The 26,468-nt window shown below is 38.1% G+C and overlaps 1 protein-coding gene across 6 annotated transcripts; it reads right to left on the reverse strand.

Annotated features, from left to right (window-relative positions):
* Positions 1 to 686: 686 nt before the first annotated feature.
* NEK5 (NIMA related kinase 5) lies at positions 687 to 25,693 on the reverse strand. Of its 6 annotated transcripts, XM_031504666.3 has the most exons (23): positions 25,539 to 25,693; positions 24,212 to 24,352; positions 22,419 to 22,515; positions 20,964 to 21,061; positions 18,959 to 19,042; positions 18,781 to 18,851; positions 17,535 to 17,621; positions 16,441 to 16,495; positions 14,259 to 14,459; positions 14,094 to 14,175; positions 12,523 to 12,659; positions 9,123 to 9,322; positions 7,783 to 7,849; positions 7,322 to 7,441; positions 6,948 to 7,031; positions 6,745 to 6,849; positions 5,792 to 5,872; positions 4,906 to 4,974; positions 4,028 to 4,151; positions 3,707 to 3,832; positions 2,551 to 2,682; positions 1,812 to 1,926; positions 687 to 1,432 (listed from the first exon to the last, which is right to left on the reverse strand). In XM_031504666.3, the coding sequence occupies exons 2-23, from the start codon at positions 24,326 to 24,328 to the stop codon at positions 1,246 to 1,248; spliced, it is 2,439 nt and encodes an 812-aa protein (XP_031360526.3). In that variant the 5' UTR covers positions 24,329 to 24,352; positions 25,539 to 25,693; the 3' UTR covers positions 687 to 1,245. The 6 variants fall into 6 exon arrangements, with proteins under 6 accessions (XP_031360526.3, XP_085434447.1, XP_085434437.1 ...); XM_085578321.1 differs by lacking the exon at positions 17,535 to 17,621; XM_085578311.1 differs by lacking the exon at positions 4,906 to 4,974.
* Positions 25,694 to 26,468: the final 775 nt, after the last annotated feature.

The following is a 26,468-nucleotide window of genomic DNA, read 5'->3' on the forward strand; positions in this document are numbered from 1 at the left end:
ACTACATGAGAGTATGGTGCACTTAAAAACCATCTAGATTCACAAATCATGATAGTGCTTCAGAAACAGAACTACATCAAGAAGTTCTTTCATTTATCAGGAACCTCTTTTATTTATTTGATATTTTCAGTCTTCACCTGTTTCATGACTCTTTTGAAGTCAACATTTTTGTTTTATAGCCTTTGTACCCAGAATGTTTATTTTTCCAGAATCTACAGTATGCCTGTATTTGGCACTGCTGAGGCTACACCTCAAATCCAGTGGTCAGTTTTGGGCCCCTCAGTTCAGGAAGGATGTTGAGATGCTGGAGCCATGTCCAGAGAAGGGCCTGCAGAAAAGGAGGCTCAGGGGCGACCTTACCACTTTCTACAATAGCCTGAAAGGGGGATGGAACTAGGTAGGGGTCACTCTTTTCCCATTAACAAGTGATAGGAGAAAATGATCTTACGTTGCACCAAGGGAGGTTTATATTGGCTATTAGGAAAAATTTTGACATAGAAAAGGTTGTCAAGCATTGGAGCAGACTGTGCTGGGAAGGGGTGGACTCACCATCCCGGGAGGTATCTAAAAGACATGGCACATAGGGACATGGTTTAGTGGTGGACATGGCAGTGTTAACAGCTATACTCTAAGATCTTTTCCAACATAAATGATTCTTTGAAAAAAACTGCTAAAATCAGACTACAGACTGTAGTTTTTCCTTTATTTAAGATTCACTTGGATTGCAAGACATTTTATGTGAAAAAAATATGGTTGGAAGAACCTACATACCTACATGTTTTATTAGGAACTGGGCAATGTACAATTCTCATGGCGCTAATAAAGCCTTTTACTGCTGCTATATAAAACAACTGAGGAGCTGATGACACTACATAGGGTCAGTACTGTGTAAATGGAACTGTAGATTACAAAGCTGTGCTGGCAGTACGCATTGATTATGAAAAGCTAGAAGAGATTCTTAAAACAAGGAGTTGATTTATCTAGGGAAATAAAATACATTAACTAGGAGAGTCTCTTACATGATACAAAAATGGTTAAATGGAGTACACAGTCTGAAACTTGCTCAAGCAAGACTTCTCAGGTATGTCCAGGTAGTTAAGAATAATAGATGAAACAGCATTTCAGTCTGGATGAGGGTTTTTCAATGTTCAGACATCTGAAAAGTACCCTGATTTGTTTTTCCTTTAAAAAATCATAGCCTTATATTAGTTTTAATTCTTTTTCATGATGTGCATCAACACCAAATTACCCATGATTATTTTCGAAATCATCATCAGATTTTCCAAGTTTGTCAGGTAAAGTGATCTGTTCTTTGTCTGTTTGACCTTTATTTATTGAAAAGCTGTGAGACTCTTCTGCTGGAGAAGTTGACAATTTTTCCAGAGATTCCTCCAGCTCATGTCTGAGTTCATCTTCAGAATCTTCAAAATTTCTGCACAGTAAAACAAGAGAATTATATAAATTAAATAAATACAATTTTACAGCAAGCCTTTCTCCATTCAAGGACTCGTTAAACACTTTGCAAATAATATACAAGTGACACACCTAATGTGAACTGTTTCTTCTGTCTGTCAGATTGTTTACCTATATTTAAAAGGCAAGAGAAAAGAGCTGCAAGGCTATGTTAATATTTCTGCTGTAATTTTTAATGACAGCATTGTCTGTGACAAATTACAGAATTAAAAGTTAAATTAGCAGACTGTAAGGTTTTTTATATTTATGAATTTTTAAGAACACAGAAAAACTTTAGGCAATGCAACCTAAAAAACTGTCCACTTGTGTGAATTTTTCTCCGGATGTGCTTGACTTACGTGTCTTCACCATCTGATCTTGGCTCAAGTCTACCTTCATCAACATCAACAGCAGAGTATATTTCTGAATCATCTTCCTTGTTTTTTTCTGGAGACAACAGAGTAAATCCCCCTTCTGTAAAGAAAGAGAAACTTTCCTTCAGTTATATAGTAGAAAACTATAAAAGTATGTGTAAAGGAATAGTAAATAAATAAATGCTTGAAGTGTTTTGTTGTTGTTCAAATTACAATGTAAATGTTACACTTTTGTTGATGCAAAGTAAATGTAATTTTTAAAACACTGTTACCTTAGGAAAATGGGCTGCAGTGAGGTGAGTTTGAATCAATTACAGTGTCAGCTGTTTCAGCATGGACCCTATTGTAAACTCACCACTGTGATTTAAGTCACCATGTATGTATTTGTATAAATGCTTTTTACAGGGTTCTTCAACCTCAGCAGTTGCAGGGGCTAGCTCCAGGTTTGTGGTACCTACCAGCCTCCTAGCAGTAGTAGCTTTCTCTGTCTACCCAAGAAAAGGTAAGAATTACATATGAAGGTAACAGCCAGTGAGTAGGACTTTCCCTTTTCCCTGCTTTTGAAAACAGCAACATCCTGGAAGAGGCCTCTCAGTGCTTCAGGGACAGAGCAGAAGATCTGTCCCTGCTTTTCTAGATTACCAACTGCTTCAAAATGTTGTATCTCATCACAGACCCTCTGCCAAGGATAGAAGAAATATTACACTAAAGAAAAGCATCCTACCTTCCTCAAAACAGATAAAAGAATCATCAGACAGCTCTGCTTCTGCTAAGATGCTCAGGAGTGTCTCTGGTGGTGTCTGTTTCCACTGCTTCCTGTTTTCCGGGATGTCTTCAGGCAGAATAACATGGTGAGCTGAAGAACAGCAAGGTTCTCAGGTCACTAAGGCATTACTGTAGCTTGGCACTGTCTTTTGTCAGATTCACACTTCCTGGTCTCAACACTGATTTCTTCCTTTTGTGTAATTCTGGAATCTATTTTTTTTTTTTTTCCCTTTATGGAATACTCCTGATTTTTTTATAAGTACTTGATCTGATGGCTAGGGAAAAATGGTCTGGACTACTCATCACTAAAAATGCTTAACACTGGTTATAATACTTAAGTAACTTCTTATTAAACCTGGAATAGGCAGGTGCAGCTTCCCTGAGCAGTCCTTGCTCTAAAATTTGTTGGCTTCTTGGTTTGAAAGAGCTTTAAGTTCCTGTTTCTTTTGTGCCCAGTGGTCTTTCATCTAAGGCAGAATGAACAAAAGGTGGTGTATTAATAATATTCTGCTTTGTCTTTACTATCCATGCAAGCTCTTCAGGTTATTTTTGTGTATCTTGGGTGTGTGGAGTATGCTGGAATGCTGGAAGAGCATTATTTGTTTGCAGAAACCAGTCACTGGAGATACTTGTCTGCCTGGGAATGTACACATTGGTACTGTAAGAGTCCTAGGGACTTTTCTCAAGTGAAGCATTACCACAGCCACTGCAGGGTGAGGTGGCACTTGTGACAGTGGTGGCACCACCACTGTGTGCAGAGGGAAAATAGAGCTCCACCACACTCCAGGACAGTGCTGGCACTCACTGCCCTTGCTCCTGTGTGCCATCAGCTCAAGGCCTGAGAAAGTGGTAATGATTAATTGAATAGATTGGCATTTTGAGCCAGGCCACAGACTGATTCATAAAACACAGTGCTCTTGATAAGTATGAGCAACACAACATGTTTGCAGTGTTAGAAGGGAAAATGACACCTGTTTTCTATGGTTTAACACGTGCAATAACCTCTGCTGTTACAAAGTCCTGCAACTAAAAGCCTGCTGGATCACGTGAACACTCAGGTATGGATGAATTCAGTCTGAATTTTAGGTGCTCACTGAAAGCCAGAACTTTCTCACCAAGTTCATTTCCAGCCATAGTAGGACATGCAGGTGTGACATCAGCACCAGCTAAAAAATTCAGTAGTGTCTGAGGGGCTCCAGGTTGCCAATGTTTTCTGGGTTTTTTCGTATCATGTATGGACTCTAAGGGGAATAAAAAGAAGAGGCAAAAGTTCTTTGGATTTTTTTGTAAAGTACATGTCCGTGTGATTATAATTTTATATGATATAATGAAAGAACTCCTGAGATAAACTTGCTATAGCTTGAGTTACTGACTTTACCTAACTCCTATGTAATTTTCAGGATTAATACTCAGCATTGCATTTCCCCAGTAAATACCTTTTGGGTAGTCAGACAGTTTTTCCAAAGCTCTGTCTGTATGATTTTCATAAACTTCCACCAATTTCTCCTTAAGATTCTCACCATCCACAAAAGTTAAAGTTTCATTGAGTTTATCTAATACCTGAAAAAACAATAAGTCGCTCTGGAAACAGTAAACAAATACAGTACAATAGCTAATCCCTTCACATTTTACTGTGTCTGACAGCCAATCTCATGTAGGCACAGCAAAATTGTGTAACAAAAAGTGACGCAGCAGGACTCAGAAGCCACATGGTGATTTGTGCATCAGAGGGCTGCATGGAGCTCCACAGAGATGTGAAACAACAGAATGACAAAGTAGTGCTTTATAATTTAAAATATATATACTAGCAATAATTTTTTTGTTGCTGTTAGAATTTTTTTTTTTAATTATAATATACTAATAAAAATCTTAATAGGTAGCTATTACATGCTGATAAGCCAAAAATATAATTTTACTAAATGAGAACATAATATTGTTGTTCTTGCTTTGTGATACAATACAATACTGTTTAATTTCTGAAAATAAACAGAAATCTACAAATTAAATTTAGCATTTGCAGACTGACTCAGTTTTGAGATAAGTTCTTCCTCTCAAGCCCATTTTAGAAAATTTAAATATCTGCACTCCTTCATTTTTTCCATGTGAAAGACTGACCCAAGTATCACCCAATTTTCTTCTAAGCAATTATCGTCTTGTAGAAGAGCAGACATATGCAGCATGACAACAAATCTTCAATAGGAAGCTTCATTATAACAAAGGCAGAGGATGATGGTAATGGAAAAAATCTTAGATTATGGAGCTGTCATGGTTCCAGATTTCTAATGTAAATGCTGTGAATATAACTAAAATATACCTCTGCTTCTTGAGTGCTGTCTTCCTCAGGAAAACATACATCTAAATTAATTTCAAATTTTACTCCTCCCTAAAGAAAATTCACATGTTATTAATTCATTCTAATAAAGAAAAGTATTTAATTAAAAGTACACAGATTATATGGAACTACATATTTGAAAATTATTCTTCTATTGAAAATAACTTATATTTAACAACATTTTTCTTCTGCTTAAGAAGATCAAAGTTGAACACATTGGAATAAAAATAGCCTTAAATATAATCCTTTTCCTTTAGTGATCTTTTAAAATTACAGCATCCACTTTTGATTTTAAGGGCCTTTGATAAATATTTAATTCAAATTGTTGCAATAGGCAGAGTTGGTTCTTACAGCTGGTTGTCAACCAGAATTAAAACTAAATACTGTACTTCTTCCATGCAATACTTCATAAAAGACTCTTATTCCACTTCACAGTGATCTTACAGTCAGAAACATTCCTGGTACCTTATGTGCATTTCTAATTCAATTCCCATCTCCTTCTATGATTTAAAAAGCCATATATGGAATCACATTTTATAATAAAATATTTTAAATTAACATTCTGACTTGACTTTACTTAGACTTTGAATAAACATGAGTTCCCATGCACTACTAATGCAGTTTGATATAAGGAGGAGGAGGTAGAGATTGATTACTAGGTGGGAATATCTAAAGGGAATATCCCTCACATGGTCAGAAAAGCTCATTTATTTTCTTTTGATATAAACATTTAACAGACAGAAAACCAGCACTCTTAATTGACTCTCAAATAACTTCATGTCCAGACCTACCACAGTAACACAGTAATTTGAAATGTACAGATACAGTAAGAAAATAAAAAAAAAAATACAACAGTAAAGATGGATACTTTTGTGTTATGCCTCTTTTCTAATACTGTTTGGTCTTGCCTATCCTGGATTCTGACTTGTTTAACATTTTCCTCCATGTCCTGGAAGAAGAGAAAGAAAACCACTTTGAATTACACTCTTTGTAAATGAATATGTGTATACCACATAAAGAAAGCAATTTCTTTAAGTAGCAAATATAATAATGAATTTCCTTTACAAAGATCTTTAAGAATATTCCATTCACTGCCAATTCTGGCTTATCAGGCAAAAAGAAAACCATAAATTCTTGCATAAAGTGCAGTCCTCTGATTTTTCAAAAGCCCATGTTAGAAAGATACAGTACTGTGTCAAGATATAAATAATATATATTTTTATATTTTGTGATCACATGCAAGATGATTCAGACTTATTTCATTCTGAAGAACTTTAGAAGTGACTAAAATCAAGATTTTAGTAGAAACCTATGCCTGTAGAAAGTATAGCCCTGTTTTGCAATGTCTTGTTTTCTGGCAACACCTAAGAATATTTAATTACTGCTTTTATTTATTATGTCTCCTGTAAGAACATGTCAGAGAAAAGCAAAGTAAATAATAGTATACAGCTTATTCTGTGATCTGTGGCAATCAGTGCCTACAGCCTCAGGAGAAACCACAATTTATAGATTTTACTTTTATGCAGTTCCTCCAAAAGATGGAGAGCCCATGAAACAAAGTGGCAGGCCCAAAATCTAATGTTACTTTTTCATTATCATGCATTTCCCATTAAATCACTGGGAATCTAAATTCTATCCTAATTTGGCTGCCTATAACCCACTTTATTTCATCAATTGGTGTGAATTAATTTCAGTAAAAGTCAGCTCCAGGATCACTGAGGAGGATACTACAAATATTGGCAGATTTGTCACAGAGAATGAATCAAAGGCAGTGTGGGACTTGCACAGAAAGATCTATTTAGATAGGGATGGTACTGATACCTGAACTGATTCTTCTTCTGTTTTGGATGTATCTTTGTTTTCAGACTGGTGCTCAGCCTTCCCTTGCCTCAGAAGATAGGTTTTATCTTGTATTTTCTGGTTCTCCTAAGGAATGTTTTTTAAAAATGCTCATTTCAACTCCTAATAAAGTATCTTAGCATAAAAAAATAAATATGTGTACCCATATGTCTGAGCCTTGTTACCTGGAGTACTCCTGCTCTGACTCTGAATTCTTTTATATCACTGTGGTATTCTTCCCGAATTTTCTGCAATTGTTTCAAATACTCCTATTAAAGAACAGTACGGTAGAATGTTTTTAATAAACCAAATTTAGAAAGATTAAATGTATTTTTATATGTTCATATAAGACAGAAGTATCAGTTTGTTTTCTCTGCCACCCAAAAGCAAAACTATAAAAGTATATTGTTTCTCTGTTAAAATATGGGAAAATAATGGAAAAGAATCAATGACAGAAAAGAGAATCTGATGAAAAAGAATTCTTATGCCAGGAATACTACTGTTAAGGAGTAAAAGAAGAGAGTTTTAGGCAGAGAGTTTAAGGAAGAGATTAATTTACCTGTTCTTTCATTTCATTCTTTCTAGACATGTTTTTCTGATGGTTTTTGAGATACTCTTCCTTTGTTTTTTGCTGCTGTATTTGTTCATGATATGGGTCAGAAGAGGATGGTCGCAGTCCCTGTGGATGTACAAAGGAATCCCAGAGCAAATGAGTTTTCATTTAAAATCCTCTCCATCAGTGCTCACTTAATTCACTCTCCCTGTTCCACTGAAGAATGCAGTAAAGGCAAGTGTACGTTTTTGGAGAAAAAAGTCACAGTAGAATTTTACATTGTTACAGATTTGTATGAGGAAATAAAACCTCAGGATGAGCAGTGCAGAGCAGATCAGGGAATTTGCTAGAGCAAAACCTTCTACCTGACAGTGTTACAGTTTGCTATTCAAAATACACCAGTTTATCTTTGGATTTCCATTCTCCTTGTTTTCCAGATTTTATTCTGTGGTTCAACATTTACCTACCATCTGTTTTTCCACTTTAATCTTGTACTGCTGGGCTTCAAACCGCCTTTGAAGAAATTCTGCAGTCCTGAGAAAAGAAAGCGATGTACATATACTATGTTTTATTTCACAAACTCTCCTACTTTGCACAAATAATTCTACATAGGTTCTACCACATATGACAAACAGAACGTTCTTTGTACTACATGAATATATAAATGTGGATGAAATATACATAAATATGGCACAACAGTAAAATAAGGAAACATTCTTTCCAGGCATTCCCTTTCCTATTACTTCAGTTACTTAAGCCTTTTGAAAAGTGCAGCAAAGCCCTTCCACATTTTATTTAATAACTGGTATTGAAAGGATTAATTAAAACATAATTGATTTCCCTGGTCCTCAAAATGAGTGAAAATTGTCATAATGGAGGCTGTATATTCAGCAACCTTTTTATTGTTTTTCTTTGCTGTTCCTATTTTGTGTAGTTTCTAAACTTTTCCTTTGCATTTTTGATATAAAATAACCATCAGTCACTTGTAAGCTCCCTGTTTCCCATTTATTTAATTTACTACCTTGGGAATCCACTTGTGCCACAGAGAGGCAAAACTGAATTGACTCTGTCCTTAAATAGGGCACCAGAAACTCAGGCCAGGAAAGATGTTCTACATCTGAAGATCTGTAACTAAAACGTTCTAAACACTGTTGTTGAGTGAAAATTAATGATTCTGTCAACTTTAAAGGAAAGCTTTGGAAGTATTCAAAATTTATTTCTCAACATTTTCAATGTTCATCTGCATCTAAAATGGCCAGTCACAGAATGGACAGGAAATCTCCTAAGGTTGTACCTCTACTTTGTAACAGAAAAGCTTTGAGGTAAATAAACTGCTAGAGAAAGGGTCTTTATATCTCGAACAGAAATAGAAGCGCTGCATGGGAAAAAAAAAAAAAAACACTTTCATGGCCTGCTCTCACTCTGTTCCCTTCACTGCAGAACTGTTTCTGATCTTTGTATTATTCTCATTCTGGTGTGAAAGACAGACAGTGTTTATCTTTGGTATAATCAGAGTTTCTACAGAAAGCTTACATTTTACTTTTTACCCAGTAAAAGACTAGGCTGAGACTTGGGAGACATTTTGACAATGATATGTCAAACACCAGGTCAATTCAGATGGAATTTCTAGACGAACAGGAACAGGAATTGTGTTGTTGTGTAACAAACTTATGTAAAAAAAAAAAAAAATTACCAAAGACGAAGCAGAAGAAGCATTCCCCTAAATCAGCTATGCCAGCATTACTTACTCAGGAAGGCTGATAGCTCAAAATACACAAGGCAGACATAAATAGAGTGACATGTTTACCAGTCGGGTGGTGGAGTTGGAGATGCAACTCGTCCTTTTAGTTTATAATAGTCTTCAACTCTTTGGCTAACATGAGAAAGGTCATAATGTGCATTAGCTTTCCTTTGCGTGCTGTCAAACTTCTCATAATAATGACCATAATGACCATGTACTCTAATGCTTCCTGGCCTTTCTGCCATATTAAATCTGGAGGTCTGTGGCTGAAAATACAATAAAGGATGTTATTTTACATGTACTCATTTGTATCAGCACAAGTTTGAATTAACCTCCTGTACTTCTCCCCAGTCTGAGTTGCATGGTAATATGAATGTCTACGGTATAGTTAGTGTAAGTTTTTCAAATATTTTCAAATATAACCCAGAAACTTCCAGACTTCTCAAGGCTTATGTGATCTCACCATTGCCTTTTCCTTCTCCCCTGTTCCATCAGCTCCTGTCATTAAGCAGCAGCCCACATTGCTGTGATTGAGTCAGCATAAGGCTTTGTACTCTGTAGTGTCCTTGCCCTAGAGTCACTTCGTTGTTCAGGAGCCTAAAACACTGAATTATTTCTAGAAGAGCCTCATTTTGACATGTGATAGCAAGGGGAACCTGGGATGTAGTTTTGGACAGTACAGGCATTGATGGCTGCTTTCAGGGGAGCACTGTGCTGCTTCATTTCATATCCCTTTGATGACGTGCATGTGGGAGTTGGACTTTAATTTCTCAAAGCCGGAGAGAAGATGATCACCTAGCTGCCACCACAGGATAGAACTGTGGTCAGACATCCACAAACTCTTCCATTGTGGGAGACTACATGGTGCAAGAGAAAAAAGTTAAATCTTGCTTACTTTCTTACATAAATGTAAATGCATCTAAGTATCACTTTCACAGATGGCAAATATATTAACTATTCCTCCCCATTTTCCTTCATAGATACACTGAAAATAGGCTTGTGTACCTGTGGTACAGTCCAGATTACAGTAGAATATAAATTCATATCTGTATAAGAAGAAAGTTTCCAAGTGTCAGCAGAATTTCTGAGGAAGAAGTAACCCCAAGAAGTGTTTATCTCATTCCTCAGTGAAGTAGATTTTACAGTAAGGTTTCCAGAACTATGGCAATCCCAAGCAGTAGGGAGAACAAATTAGGCTATGCAAATAAATGCCAGGGGACTGAGAACTGTGACTAGTGAAGCAGGCACCAGGAAATCATGCTTGACCAACTCACTAACATTCTACAATTAAATGATTGGCTTGACAGACAAGGGGAGAGCAAGGGGACATTTCCTATTAGGCAACTGCCTTCACGGAGGCGTTTGACACTGTCTGCCATAAAATCCTCATAAAGAAGCTGATGAATTGAGGGCAGGATGAGCAGGCAGGTGAAATTGCTTGAAAAGTGGCCCAGAGGGTAGTGATCACAGGGTGAAGCACAGTTGAAGGCCAGTAACTAGAGTTCAACATCTTCACTAATGATTTAGATCACAGGGCAGAGGGGGCAGAGTGCACTCTCAGCAGGTTTGCTGATAACCCAAACTGGGAGGAGTGGCTGATACACCAGAGGGTTGTACTGCCATCCAAAAGGACCACAAAAGGCTGGAGAAATGGGATGACAGAAACTTCATGGAGTTCAGCAATGGGAGTGCAAAGTCCTACACCCTGCACCAGTATATGCTGGGAGCCATCCAGCTGGGAAGCAGCCTGGCAGAGAAGAAGGGGGGCCTAGTGGACAGCAAGTTGACCATTAGCCAACAATGTGCCCTTGCTGAAAAGGTGAATGACATCCTGGCCTGCATTGGCAAAAGTATTCCCAGCAGGTCAAAGGAGGTGATCTTTTTGCAATAGCACTTGTGAGGCCACACATGAAGCGTTGTGTCTAATTCTGAGCTCTCCAGAACAAAAGAGACAGTTACAAACTTGAAAAAGTCCAGTGAAAGGCCTGGAGGATTATTCCTATGAGGAAAGGCTAAAAGAGCTCAAAGAGCTCAGAATGTTTAGCCTGAAGATGGGATCTTATCAATGGTTGTAGCTGCTTGAAGGGAGGGTGCAAAGAAAATGGAGTCAGACTTTCTTTCCACTGGTACCTAGTGACAGAACCAGAGGCAATGGGCACAAATTCAAACACAGAAGGTTCCTCTGAACATCAGAAAATATATTTTTCACTGTGAGGGAGGGTGATTCAGGGTGAGGCACAGGTTTCCCAAATAGGATTTAGAGTCTCCAACTTTGGACATATTCATCAGCCAACTAGACATAGTCCTGGACAATAGTCCTGGACAACTGGATCTAACCCTTCCTGGATCTGACCCTTCCTGAGCAGGGGTGTGGACAAGGTGATGATCAGAAGTCCTTTTCGACCTCAATCATTCTGTGATTCTGTGAATCCTGAAGCAACATCTTCAAAGTATGCCACTATGCAAGTGTCCCTGAAACCCTACACAGTGTTTATTTGGATGTTGAAAGAATGTGGAAATGTTCCCAGTGTAGGTCACAACACTGTGGACAAAATTCTGCCTTTGATTATAGCAGTGCACAGTGAAAGGAAATCACCGTTCCAACTCAATCCATCTCTGGATTTGCATTGGCACAAATGTAACCGTGAGGAAAACCAAGTCCTGTGTTCCACATTGGGCCACTATTAGTCATAGTGTTAGTGATGTCTTGATGGGTACAGTTCTAGGAATTCCACGATCCCTATCAGCAGTTAAGCTCATGTAACTGCAGTGTGCAGATCTGGGGGCTCCCAGATCCTAAATGTGCTGTGCTTATGTTCACCAGTATTCAAGGTACTACTGCATGCTCTTAAAGATACAACACAAATGTGTGCAGTGATGCTAAGAAAGAAGCTGGGCATAGCATACAGTAGATACCCTGCCTGAGGAAAGGAGGGGGTGGAAAACAAGCGAGAGACGAAGTGGTTGTGAAAAACTAGGCTTGCAGTTGGGAGAAGGCTGTCAGTAACAAGTATCTGAGGCAATGGCAGTGAGTGCTGGTGATTTTGCCCATTAATGAGCTGTCAGAAGGGTTGAAGTAAAGGATCAGTGTATTTGCTTCTATAGCAAAAAATGCAAACACAGAGCTTATTTGCCTTTGTGCAAATATAAATGCTAAGCATGCCTAAATCCTTTCGTTTCGAAGGACCATACCAAAGCAGCATAGATTCAGTATTTCCCATTTAGGCTTTCAAAACATCTCTTCTGAGGATTCAGGCACGTTTAACTGTCTAGACCAAACTAGCCTCTACTGTCTTAGCATCGGCATTAAGCTAAATACACATCTTAATGTCTTAAGCCTTTTAAAGTAATTTTTTTAAGTGCAGGCATTTGCTTTCTGAAAATTATATGTGTGTGTGTGTGTGTGTATAAATATATGTATGTGTGCATATATATATATATATATGAGAATGTGGATACACAGTACCTGAATAATAGATTGTTGTACTCTTGAAGGAGGCTTCCATGCATTTCTTTGAAATAATTCTTGTTTCTTGAAAGGCATCACAATTCCAGATTCTGGAGAAACTGGGTCCTGGACTCTTGTTTTCTGAAGTTTATATGCTTTTTAACAATAAGAGATTTTAAAATTGCATTCTGTGCTCTCTACATGATTAATGATCATGTGGTTGCAAACCATAGTAGGTTGCCCACACCTAAAACTGACAGGTTGGGTTAGTAAACATTCCTTACATCCTTTCACCATCATCACCACACCTCACAGCATACCACACATAGTTTTGCACAGCACACTGAATAAGAGGGAGACCTTTAAAACTGGAGTGTTGATTTCATGCTAGTTCCAAGAACAGAAAACAGGAGGTCTAATTCACAGGCTCTGGGCACTTCTGCTCAGGCATTCCCTTTCTAAAGCAGGCCCTCCATGCTCTACAAATCACTAGACAATGTTGTAGTACCTGGGAAATTTGAAAAGAAAGGCTGAAAAGTGAAAAAATTACCTTACCAGTTTTCCATGTAGGACAATACAAGTACAGACAATTCCAGTTTGGTCAGTTAGTATTTTGCAAATATCTTAGATGCAGTAATGAAAAGCAATGTCCTTTCTTGGGTTAAGTAGTTTTGAAGTGAGTTTTAAACCTTTCATGAGTATTGACTGTTAGAGTATCATGTTTGGGAGATAAAATATATTAAAACTATGACTAAATGATGAGAGATTTTAAGTGCTTAAGTTATTTAGTTGTTTAGGCTTCTGTCCAAATGGCATTGTTTGTGTGGGCAGAGAAGCCTCATAGAAAGTAATTTTCAAACAGGGGAACAGGGGGAGGAGGGGAGTCCAATGTATTTTTAAGTAACTACACAGGTTATTTTCACAGAACTGTTTTAACATCCCAAAGATAAATTTGAAGACTTATTGTGATATAATGAAGAATATAGAATTAGAACAAAGTTACACTGTCAGAAACACGCCAGATATTCAATAGTTCATAGACTTACATTTAGTCTCATTCATGTTTTCTTATAAACTGCATACATAATCTGGTCTACAAATGGGCACTACATCAAAATAGAGTTCACTGTCTCACAATTTAATAAAATTTATGAGACTTTGGAAAACACTTTTTTATTGTTTCGTAAAATACTATGGAACATGTTTTGCAAGATTTACACTTTTTTCACACAGTAAGGATGTTTTTCATGTGATGGACACAAACTAGACCAAAGCCTCTCACTTTTGGAAATTCTGTTTTTCAAAGAACTAAGATTAATGTTTCAGCACTTTCCTACGGTAGCTCTTCTAGATGACTGTAGCTGATGAGCTAATGTCAAAGCTATCTTTCCCTGAACAGGACAGCAGTGCATTGTCTGGGTGAAAGGTTCTGCTGCTGCAGTTCTCTCCTCTATTTACTTTTAGCTTTGGGTGAAACCCTTCATCCAAATGTGCAGGAAAGACTGCTGGAGAAAGTTACAGCCAACAGTTGTATCATAACTAACAAATGTTACTGTAGAACTAATGATACATAATATTATCATCATTACCTTGTATCTGCTTGGCTCTAGAGTGGGATGCTGAAGGCCTTTTTCTATGTTTCACAGAGTGACTGAGTTCTTCCTGTGCTACCTATCAGAAAAAACAATATCTGACAGAACTGCTTATGCTACTTTCATTCTTGCTTTCTCTCAGCAGGCTGCACAGTCACTCACCTCAGGGGGCAGATACCTGAGAACAAGTTTCTGCAAGAAGGGCTTCTTTAGAATAGAATTGATGGATGGTCGATCTCTCGGAGATATTTTAAACAACTGGGAAATTAATATCCTCAGGTCATAGGAATAGTTAGGAGACACTGGTTGAAAACGTCCTCTGCAAATCTTCAGCACCAGTTCATGCAAACTATTGCCTTGAAACTTAATTAGGGAAAACAATGAAAAGTGGACAGTAAGTATTTCTGGTTCAGAATGATGGACTAGACACCTCAACTTGAAAACAGGAACTTGCTGACACAGTCATATAATGGTTTGGGCTGGAAGGGACCTCAAAGATCATCTCATTCCAGCCTCCTTGCCATGGGCAGGGACACCTTCCACTAGACCAGGCTGCTCAGAGCCCCATCCAGCCTGGCCTTGAACACATCAGGGATGGGACATCCACAGCTTCTCTGGGCAACCTGTGCCAGCGCCTCATCACCCTCACAGTAAAGAATTTCTTCCTAATATCTACATTTACCATCTTTCAGTTTAAAGTAATTCTCCCTTGTCCTACCATCACATACCTTTGTCAAAAGTCCTTCTTCATCTCTTTCAGGCCCCCTTTAGCCACAGGAAAACTGCTCTAAGTCTCCCTGGACCCTTCTCCAGGCTGAACAACCCCAGCTCTCTAAGCCTGTCTTTGTAGGGGAGGTGCTTCAGCCCTCTGATCATTTTTGTGGCCCTCCTCTGGGCTCATTCCATGTCCTTCCTTTTCTGGGGGCTGCAGAGCTGGATGCAGCACTCCAGACGGGGTCTCACAGAGAGGAGTAGAGCGGAGAAGCCCCATGCTGTGGAATTCCTCCACAAATCCTTCCTTGCTAGCCATGGTTTTCTGCAGAAAATTAATATAACCACACTCTGATTGTGTTTTCTGGTTACGTTCTCCTGGTTTCAGCTGCACAACTAAAAGGTCTAATGACTTGTACCTGGAAGAGTTTTTTCACCCTCTGCTGTCAGACAGTAATACAGAAGCACGTTTTTCCAGAATGAAACATGTGTTTTGCCAAAAGCTATTCAACAGAGATCTACATACATATTGTCTTCACAGGGTTCCCCCTTCAAAACCTCACTTCACCCAAAAACCTCTGCATTCTGTGCTCCCTCCAGAATGAAGATACAATCCTGATCTTTTAACAAGTGATGCAAATCACATAATTCAGCCCTCTCAGTTCACTATATCTCTTAAGAGGCCAGCACCAATATAGATTTTAGGACCTTAGGCAAAAAAAGACCAAGTTCTTTCTATTTATGTGGCTATTTTGAAGGTGGTATAATTGAATTTACCTTATCTTCACTTTAATTTCCTGTCTACATGTGCATTGAGTCACTGCCCTCACACTGAAACAGTGGGCAGCAATACAGAATAAAACACCACCTGATATTCATACAAAGTAATGTCTCATATTTTGCCACTTTGTGAAATCAGCAGTTTTCCTCAGCAGTATTCTCCTTGCTCCTAGTTCAGCACAATTGCTGTATTAGTCCTGCTTTACCTTCTCCCACATCCAAGCTCAGCAAAAAGTAAACATCTGCTGGTCCCAGGAATCTGATCCTTTTCCTGTTGTCAAGATTAGTTTCTGCTGTGTTCCCTTTTCCATATAATAGTCAAAGGCTGAGGATTACCTGAGGCTCAGATCAGGCTGAGGACAACACAACTTCCTGAAGATGCTATCTCAGTTATTTTCTGACATAAATGTGCTTTCAAACAAAATACATTTCCTTTAGGAAAATTCTTCCAGAGACTCAAACCATCTTCTGGGGAAATGTGGGGTTTAGGTTCTTTAATAAGTATAGGCTGGTATTTTCAAAAATAAATGAGTAAAATTATATACCTAAGCCTAACCTTGTTTCCATTGTTCATCTTTATTGAAAAAGTTTAGTAATTTTTAAAGAGCAAATCTATGTTCAAAGTACATGCTCATGTAAGTTATAGGAATACAACATAATACTTTTTATTTTATTATGCACAAAACAGATACAATACAAAAAGTTAAATACTAGCAATCATTCTTTAATATCAATAAATAAGATTAAAATAACTCTTGTAGCTGACTGTGAATACTATTACTACTACAGGCTTTGCAAGGTGACCACTATATTTTCTAATAATATGATAATGAGCTGATTGTACAGTACTTACAGGATGCTTTAGTGCACATAGCTCATAAAGCACACAGCCAAGAGACCAAATATCTCTGTGAACAAGAAGTAATTAAGGTTTTAGTGAAAAGTCTCTAATAGTTTCATCCATGTAATCAGTACCTGTTCTCAGCTCCCAAATTTATTACCATTATTCTGTCATAGACTGGTGCAAAATTTTTTTTTCTTAAGATGCGCTAAAAAAAACAAACCCTAGAAATTTATTTTTAGTTGTGGCACCAATGTTTCTATGGTATCTAATTAGGTTTTATCATTGCAATTGGAAAAGGCATACGATACAGGAAGGCTGCTTAATACTTCTAGCAGGGTGAAGGACAAAGCTGATCTGACAGCTGAGGAGACAATACAAAAGTAAACTTCTCTGAATAGCACCTGGGAGCTGAGATGCTACTCTGAGCTCCTGAACATTTGGTGTTGATCACATTCCACACATGGAGAAGGGGGTCTAGGCCCACACACTTCCTGACTTTGTAGTGCTTCTGATCTGGTATTTCATGGTAAGCCTCAGACCTATTTGTCTTTCCTGCAACTGGCTACTGCAAATTTCCAAAGCATCCAAACTAGCAGCTTTCATTTTAGTATGTTCTTATAAATAATAAACGAATGTATCAAAAATTCATGAACTTGGAACTGTAAAGATGCATTGGTTATTACAGCTTGGAAATGAGATACATTTGGCATTTGATGAAGAAGCAGATTAAGCAAAGGGGAAAAATACTGGTTTACATTTCCCACCACTATTAACAAGAAGTATCAAAAGAGAGTTTAAAGTATTTTTATAAAGCCAGAATTTATAATTATATTAAGCCTGTAGATTAATCACAGCAAAGTCATGATTGCTATATTTCAGACATTGTTAGTCAAAATACTACTGACATTGATGTATACTATAAGGTAGTTGTTGTGTACAATGATGCATTTAATCATTGTACACAATAATACAAAACTTCACAAAGGGTGACTGTGAGAAATTCCCATGCTCTGCACAAATACTGATTTAAACCATATTACTAAAATGAGTTCTTTCATGCCTGCACATCCTCACATACGTAGGAAGGAAAGACAGAGACTTACGTTTTGTTGTTGTATGGTCGATTTTCACATATCTCAGGTGAAAGGTAATAGGGGGTCCCTACACAGGTATGGGCAAATTCTGTAGTACTAATGAAACACAATTAACAGAAAGGCTTACTCTCTGAAACAGCTGACAAATAACTGAACTAGAGACTTCTCTGCCACAGGTTAAAAAACGGGGGACATTTACTTCTGCTCTCCAAATACATGAATAATGGAACACACCATGAAAAACTACAGCATTCCCAGCTCTGTGTAAAATGAGCCACTATTTGAAGTGGCTTTCCACTTCAATGGAAAGCACAGCAATTCCCTGTCCTCATCTTGGCCCATGAGCCTTTCATTTTATTTTCTCTCTTCCGAAGAGCTAGTAACAGAGCTTTTGTGGACACCTGACATCCAGACAGTGTCAATTCACCACAGAAACTTAATTCACTGGTTACAGGAGAGAAAGTACTGCCAAGCTCCAATTATATTGTTGTATAAACTTATTACATGTTTTTTAAATGTATGTCTTGGACATTCAAATTCTGAGGTGTACTTCCCATCTGCTGGGTCCTGTTCTCCTGTGCAATCCTTCTCCTAAGTAATCCTTAAAGCAACTATGCCCAGAATATTTCCAAAGGAAGACACTTTGGGCATCAGTAGTTTACATGCTGAGAGCTGAGTTCTGTCAAAGATAATCAAAATGCACAGCAAGAGATCAAATCTAAGCATTTTCCTGTTGTTATCATGCACCCTGGCATGTTTTGGCCATACCTGGCCGCTTCACAGGATAGGCCAACCTTGTCCCCAGAGTCATTAAAGATAAAGCCTCCCTTTTTGGGAGAACAATACAGATTAAAGGCCAGCTGTGCTATGTTCTCAGGCCCAGGTGGTCATTCTGGGTATTTTTAAAAAATTAACATAGGCTTTGTCTTGGAAGACACACAATATATGTCCAAACTCTGTTCCTTTACTCTCTCTTTAGTTTTAAATGCTCTTTACTTTTGTTTTAATGAGGTAGGAGAAGTTACTACCAACAGTTGCATGAGTAGGAACTGTGTCTCCGGAAACAGATCTGTGGTTCCATGCAGAATGGCATGTTTTAGGATGACAGGAGAAAACATAGTGTCAGACCCTTTGTATCCCAGACCCCTTCAGCAAGTACAATCCACAAAGAATTTGCATGTTCAGGCTGCATTCTGGACATTCACAAACAGTTCTGTTTGGTGCAGGTCACAGACTGATTAAAAACCAAGCTTACCTGTTCAACTGTCTTGCTATGCCAAAGTCCCCAAGCTTTGCTACCTTTCCATTATTGCTAAGAAAAATGTTCTGCAAATAAACCCAAAAATAGTATGTGATAATGAAAGCTGGCAGGCCTTCTCAAGCATATGTTTCACAGGACAAAATAACCCCCTCTCCAGTACCGGTTTTACTACCTGTGCTTTTACATCTCTGTGCAAAATCTTCTTGTCATGAATATGCTTCAAGCCCAAGGAGATCTGCACAAACCAACTGAGAACCTGCAATGAAATTTACAGAGGTAGATACCTATGAATTTGTGTGACTATAATGGGGCATCTTACTGAAATATATAAAACAAAGACAACAACAAAATCCAAAATATATAGAACATACACAATGTGAAACAGTAAAAAAGGTATTTTTAAAGTTAATGCCATAGACTTTTCCTTTCCATTTAAAGCTATCACTAAACTAAATGAATATAGATACCTACCCTACTTCCCTTATCACCATCAAGTTTTCCCTGACTGTGCCAGGACACGCACTTGAATAAGGACTGAAGAATCATACCAAAGGAAAGTAAGAATAATAGACCTTCTTTAAGAAGTGAGGAAATGCAAATAACTAAGACTGAATTGGGAAGTGGCTTCTTAATCCTCAGTGATGGAAATCATACCACCCAGGTGTAGTACTTGTAGTCCTACTAAATATGAAAAAAAAAAAAAAGAGAAAAAGGATGAAGGACTGAAATGTGGTGAAAGAAGTGAGCCATGAAGAAACCTGCTCAATAAGTAAGTGCATGTGTTTATCCTTTATCCTTGGCCCAGTACAGTTTGAAACGGATATTTAACTTCCAATAAACATACATCTTCTTAAATAAGGGCCTTTGGACTAAATTCAGAAACAGAACTACAACCTGCTGATATGCTTCTCTATATAGGAAAACTCATGCACATGAAAGACTTTGATTCAAGCAATAATCTTCTATTTAGCAATGCTTGACACTAAATGGATAATTTCCTGATTAGAGCCGATGCCACAAATGAGGCTTTCTCAGAAGTACATTTGAAAAGATAAAGATATTTTAACACTATTATGTTAAACTGGGAAACTCTGCTTTCATTTCTTTGATCAGCAGATAGTACCTTTAGTTTCTATAATTCATTCTTCTGTCTGTATTTCTTTCGCCTTGCTTTGGATACGTATTATTCTGTGACATTGTCAAGGGATTTGTGTGTTGGTTCTCTCCTTTCATGATCTGTGGGTTTGTCTTCTCTTTATTTTCTTTCATGTTCTCTCTGCCTTAAGTATGACTCCCAATAGGATCTTAAAATTCATTATTACTGAACCAGTAATTAACTTTCAACTGACTTCTCCACCAAGGAGTTCCTCTTTTACTACTAAAGCAAAAAGAAAAGTCACAATACTTTTTTTTATCTTCAATGTTATGCCTTAGAGTATATTTCCACTAGCAGGCTGTAGAGTATCTACCTCGCTTCTAAGCAAAATTTTATTGTTCCTGCAAAAGTAGATTTTATTTATAACTAAATAACCCCAGAGTTCAGTCCACTAATTCCTACATAAAGACAATTTCCTTCAGAAAGCTATGAGTTAGTAAAAAAATAAAGGAGTAAGTAAGCAACAGTGGGAAATTCTACTTCTGTGAATTGCAACACTTTTCATATTCACCTATTTACAAAACAAAATATACATGAACATGGCCCAAAAGCAGTCAGATATCTGGGCTTGTTTCTCTGTGCTGGTTTAACAATTTAAATGGCATCAGAGAAGTTTTGACTAAAATGAAATGAATGAGAGATTTACCACAGACTTCAGTATAAAGGAGGATATGCCATGATGCAAATAGCACCAACAAATCAAGAATTTGTATATAATACATCCTCCCCATGATTAAAAAGCACTATTTAAAAGAAAGTCTTCATGGTTTAATGGGCATATTACTAATGTAAAGAAAAAGTACATCTATGATGCAAAGAGCAATAAGAGGAAGGGGGTGTTAAAAAAGTCATCATCATACTGCTAATGAATTAATTTCAGATCTTAAAGAGTGCTAAAAAAACCTTCCTACACTCCAAGTAAAATTACCATAGTTTTCTTTAAAAGTTCAGTTATTATTGAATTATTCAAACCATGTGTTTCATATAATATGTTCTTCCCTCTAAAGAAAATGTCTTTCACCTGGTCCTCATCAAACAGCACTCCATGCTGCATATTTATCCTCTTCATTAAATCTCCACCATCACAGTATTCCATCACAATATATAGGTTGTTCTTTTCTGAAAGGAAAAGCATAATTCTGCCTTCATTCCTGTATTATTCATCAACACAGCAACAACTTATTTTTATTTTTACAGTCTTTCTTTGAAAAGGTAACAGCTAACCTCTACCTACTCCTCCATTTCAAAGACTGAGAACAAATGGATACTTCCAGTGAAACCTGATGCAAAAATTAGATGTGAAAATGTATTTAAATGGAGATTCAGCAAAATACTAAATACATGAGGAAATCCACAAGAGACCCCACTGAGAGGTGTTCTTATAGGAAACTTAGCAGAATGCTTCAAAGGTCAGGTTTTTGCCAATAACAAAGTATGCAGTAAGGCTTAGGGAAAATGTTAAAAGTAGATAATATTCCAAAAAGCAAAAATAAACAGCAGGGCCTGCTTAATAGAAAAATTCAAATTATTCTTACCTCTCTGGGATTAGAAGACTATCTGATTTACATGTTCCCTAAAACATTTACAGTCCTGGTCACAGAGAACAATTTGAACAGAAGCTGCAACTACAGCTTTTATTACATAAGGAACTGCTTATGGCAGATGTCAGAGAAAAAATAAATACAGGGAATTAGCTTTCATGGTGAATAGAATTCCTTTTATCTCTTTCAGGCCTGAAGAATTCTTTATCTTTGAGTGACAATTCAAGATACATCTGAAGAAAAAAGGTTAGCACAGCATTATGAGATTGATATTGGATCACTGGAAAGACAGTCCTATATCAAGGTATGAAATACCAATACTGTTTTTACATTCCAGATGCTGAAAGATATTTTCAGATGGACTAACAGATTGCATTTCTATTTAATGGCCTCTTTTTGTGCTTGCCTGTTTTGTCTGTGTGTATGTATATGCATACATAAGTATGTGTGTATGCATATATGATGTATGTATCATAATCATATAATGTCATATATATGTTATGTGGATAAACAAAACATGAGGAACCCAAGGTTAGATCAGATGAAATGATTGCTTTATTTCTTGCCTATTTCATCAGCCTTTTGTCCTATTTGATTGGCCTGTTCCTTGCTATAATCAAAAGCTCTCTACTATTGAAACTCCTAGAAAATCCCCAATAAACTCTGGACTCCCATAAAAAATCAAGACTAAAGTTCAACTTGGACAGTACAGACACCTCAGGATTTAGGATTCATGCCAAGTACCCACTCACACATGTGAAAAACGCAAGTGATGCCTGAATTTGATGCCTCGTGTCATTTCTTGGAGTTGAGACCTTTTCCCATGTTTAAGTAAGGCATTAGGGACAGGGCTAGGGGTGCTCAACACTAACAAGGTAGGTTTTCTGCCTTCCACTCCTTTCACCACAATTAAAACAGAAATGTTGAAAGTAAACCTTGCAAAGAAGCATAGAAGGTTACAATGTTTGCATGCTTCATCTTGGCCAGCAGAATTACTTCTTTCTCAGAGGCTTCTTTTTCTTTCACAGGCATCTACAAATAATTAAGAAAGTAAATGCTAGCAATGATATATTTAACCCTTTTCAAAAATAGTTACATCATTACCAAACTATTCCTACTAATACAAAATACCATGTACCAAGACAATGTAGAAATATTACAAAATATGATGTATCTACAACATTTAAAAAAAAATTGAAGTGTATGTTTGAAAGTGTATTGAAACATTGCTAAAGTCAAACCCAATTTCAACATTTTACAAACAGGCAAATGTATGCCTTTAAACAAGTTAAAGAATTTAAACGCTAAAGTTAAAGAATTCCCTTAAGAATTTGAAGACTATGGATGTAGATGACTCTGTAATGCTAATAGGGATGATGTCAAAAGATCAAAGAAAAAGAAGAAAAAATCCTTCATTTTACTGCTATGTTACAAAAGTTACTTGTTCTTGTAACATTTCAGGCAAACTGCTTGCCCTGTTACATTAATGGAAAACTATTATTTACTTTATTATGATGATAATTCCATCAGTACTACCTAAAAATTAATTTATCTGAGTGTCTATCCTTCAAAATGTCCTCTTGTAATGTACTGTAACCCTCATTCTTAAGAAATATTTTTGAAATGTAATCCTTAAAGATTCAAAAATCAGAAACTGAATAAAACATACTCTACACTATTAAAAAGAAAAATCTTTTGACTCCAAAGTAGCAATTTTCTGTCTCCAGCTTCTGATTCTTGAACAAGTGGGGTTCACAGTAACATTTCATTAAAAGCCATTCTTCTAGTTGTACATCAAAATCTAAGATTAGAAATGCATGGGCTTTATTGGTCACGAGCAGAGAGAGAAGCTATTCATTTTTTCATTTAGCTGTCATTACTCATGAGCTTTTCCAGGTTTGAATCTGGAAGACATAAGCCCTTTCTAGAACTCATTCTTCTATTGTAATTCTCTAATATATTAGAAATTCACTGGGGTGGCCCAGAATAGCAACAGACCTGTCAAAAGCATGTAGGCACTCATTGAAATTGACTGTTAAAACCCCTGTATTGAAATCACTGAGATTTTAAATGCCTTTATGGAACCAGATCCAGCTGTAGTGTTCTACCAACACTCTAAGGTGCCTCTACAGTCAGTGGGAAGGAAGGCAAAAGTTTCATGGCCCAAATGAGCTCATTCTAAATCAGAAATTGAAGCCACATGTGACCAACAGGTTCCTTAAAAGACTTAATTCTCTTGTTCTCCTTGTAAGGGGCTGACAGCAACAGAATACAAACTTAAAATCAGATGAGATTAATTGAACTGCCATAAACATAAATAAGAATTGGAAAGACTCCATTGTGAATTACTCATGAGCAAAAATATGGATATAGGAAACAAGGAAATTAAAAAGCTTAGAGAAATTTACCACAGAATTGTGGTTTGCTACTTTAGTGGCAATATTTTCATTGCAGTTTAGTCAACTATTACAGAATTTGAATTAGGCAGAAAGATGCTTTGAAAAGAAAAAAAATGCAGTAAAGGGCAAAGACTTTTATCAAAATATCAAAATATGTATTTCATCTATGCTTTTAAAATAATAAATTTGCAAAGGATACAGTCTTTGGAAAGCTTAGCTCTATATAATTGAGATGGAACTACAAAGGAGAAAAAAAATAACCTATGTTCATACCTACCTAAATGCAAGTAGCACAATCTGGTAAATATAATTCAGGTTTTGTTGTTTACCTTAGTTAAATTAATCTCTTTGATAACACATGGCTCATTATCCATTTTTCCTTTTGCCAAGAATATTTTGCCAAAAGATCCTTCTCCAATTTGTTTAATGAGTTCGTATTTATCCATGATGTATTTTTCTTAGAGCAATGGCTAAAATAAAAATTCCCCAAATTAGTATTGCACATAGTACTTTAACATTTGAGTTGGTGCTACTGAAATAGGCACTACTTTTTAGGACTGTCATTTTTATTACTTTTTATAACATTACTGCTGTCGATTCTTCCTAAAAATATCATGTCCTGGAAGTATGCAAATTATTGCAGATTTTAACTTTTAATAAGCAGAAAGTTTATGAGTGTCTCATAACGAAAAGCATAGTGTACCCTAAAGTTAATGTTTGGGAAGGAAGTACAGAGTACTGCCTAGGATTATAAAAAGTAGAAGTAAAGAAGTACAGAGCACTGTGTATGATTTTATAAAATGCGTCATTATTTTGTGAATGGAACAATACTGTGTAATTGATCTTTTAATGGAAAAAAAATATATTCTATATTGATTTAGTTAATACTAGCGTGATCTAAAGTTGTCCGTTGGATCACACCAGTATAGTGTGATCACATTAGTACAGCCAGATCTCACAAAATGAGAAGTGTCAGGAGACCATGGCCAAGTGAAGTTGGCCATCAGCAGTAGTGTGGAAACCCCTGTGAGGAGCACTGAAGTCACTGGGTACTTGCAGTGGTTCCACTGGCAAACCTGCACACTTAAATATGAGCAAACACTGCAAAACCGTTCTCATTAGTTATCCTGAACTTCAGCAAGGGAGATTTGCTCCGATACCAGACGTTCCCCGCCAGGCAAGCTCTGCAACAGGCTCCATCGCTGGTAGCCCCCGAGAGCCAGTGGCAGGGCCAGCAGGACGACCCTGGGACGTTTGGGACTTCGGTGTCTGGGTCCGAGCCAGCTCCCGTCGGCAGACACAGGTGAGAAGCGGCACTGGGGACAGATGCCCGGGCAGGGGACAGGGATGCGCTCCGCCCGGGCTCAGCCCCACATCCCCAGGGGACAGCGCCGGGCACAGGGGCTCCGGGGAGGGCGGCGGGGCCAGCCCGGGCAGCGGCGCCCGCCCCGGTGCCGCGGCGGACCCGGCGCGGACGGGCCGCCCGCGGGGATGCAGCGCCCCGGCCCCTGCGTCCCCATGGCGACGGGACGCGCCGGCCGCCGGCCCTCGCAGGGCCTGCCCTGCGGACCTGCTCGGCCCGGCTCGACTCGGCCTGGCTCGGTTCGGCCGGCCCCAGCCCCGGTAGCGGCCGGGGGCGGCGGGGGGACGCCGTACCTGCGTGCGCTCAGCCGCCTCCGGAGCGCGCCCGGCCGCGGGAGGAGCCGCCCCGCCGCCGCCCCGCCGGAGGAGTGGCGTTTGCAGCGCCCTTCGGGAGCGGCAGCAGCCTTATTTGCCGGACACAAACCGCCCCTCCCTCCACGGACACACACTTGTGGCTTGCCTATGTGCGATAGGGGAGGTGATGTATGAACTGGCTCTACACCAGAACTACAGGTTTCCTAAAGCTTTCCTTGTATATTATTCCTAATATTATTTATTACAGGGACATAGTCTGGGACAGCTTCCCCAGGAGAACTCTGCCAAAAGCAATTGTGCACTCTCTTGCCACATTTTTCTTGTAAAGTGTCTATTTATTACCCAGTAACCAGAACAGAGCCCAGACTTGACAGCACTCTCTGAAGCAAGAGTGTATCTCTGATCAAAGTCAGAAAATTTGTCCTTATTCATGAATACATTTGCTTCCTTTCACACATGCAGTGCCATATAAAATACTCTTTTCACTGAATCAAGGCAAAAGTTCAGTTTCAAAGAATTTTCAGGAGATTAATAATTGCACGGACTAAAGTCTCAACTATTTATCACAGCTAAATGTTTCCCATAATATGCCTTTCAAGGATCATTTATACATGTATTGGGTTTGTGTGGCAGGGTTTCGGTAGCTGAGAGGAGCTACAGGGGTGGCACCTTCCAGAAGCTTCCCACATTTGACAGAGCCGATGCCAGACAGTTCCAAGACAGATCCACCCAGCTGTGTCCCGTCCATGCCCCCTCTTTCCCCTTCTCTGATCTGTTATCCCAGAGGCACCACCACCATCACTGATGGGCTCGTCCTTGACCAGTGAAATTGAGTGAAACTAAAGGGAAATTGAGTCCAGGAAGAAGGGAGGGTAGGAGAAAAGTGTTCTTAGATTTGGGCTTATGTTT

Source organism: Lonchura striata, chromosome 1 (genome assembly GCF_050655825.1).
Source record: "Lonchura striata isolate lonStrDom1 chromosome 1, ASM5065582v1, whole genome shotgun sequence".
Lineage (NCBI taxonomy): Eukaryota > Metazoa > Chordata > Aves > Passeriformes > Estrildidae > Lonchura > Lonchura striata.

Bases quoted from the DNA above. Each gene is read 5' to 3' on its own strand.
- NEK5 (XM_031504666.3), bottom strand. From the start codon at position 24,328: ATGGATAAATACGAACTCATTAAACAAATTGGAGAAGGATCTTTTGGC. The intron at 9,323-12,522 runs GTACTGTGTATC...TTGTATTTTCAG, and splicing joins TACAACAATCTATTATTCAG to CCACAGACCTCCAGATTTAA. The intron at 4,975-5,791 runs GTATCCATCTTT...AATTTTCTTTAG, and splicing joins AAAAGAGGCATAACACAAAA to GGAGGAGTAAAATTTGAAAT.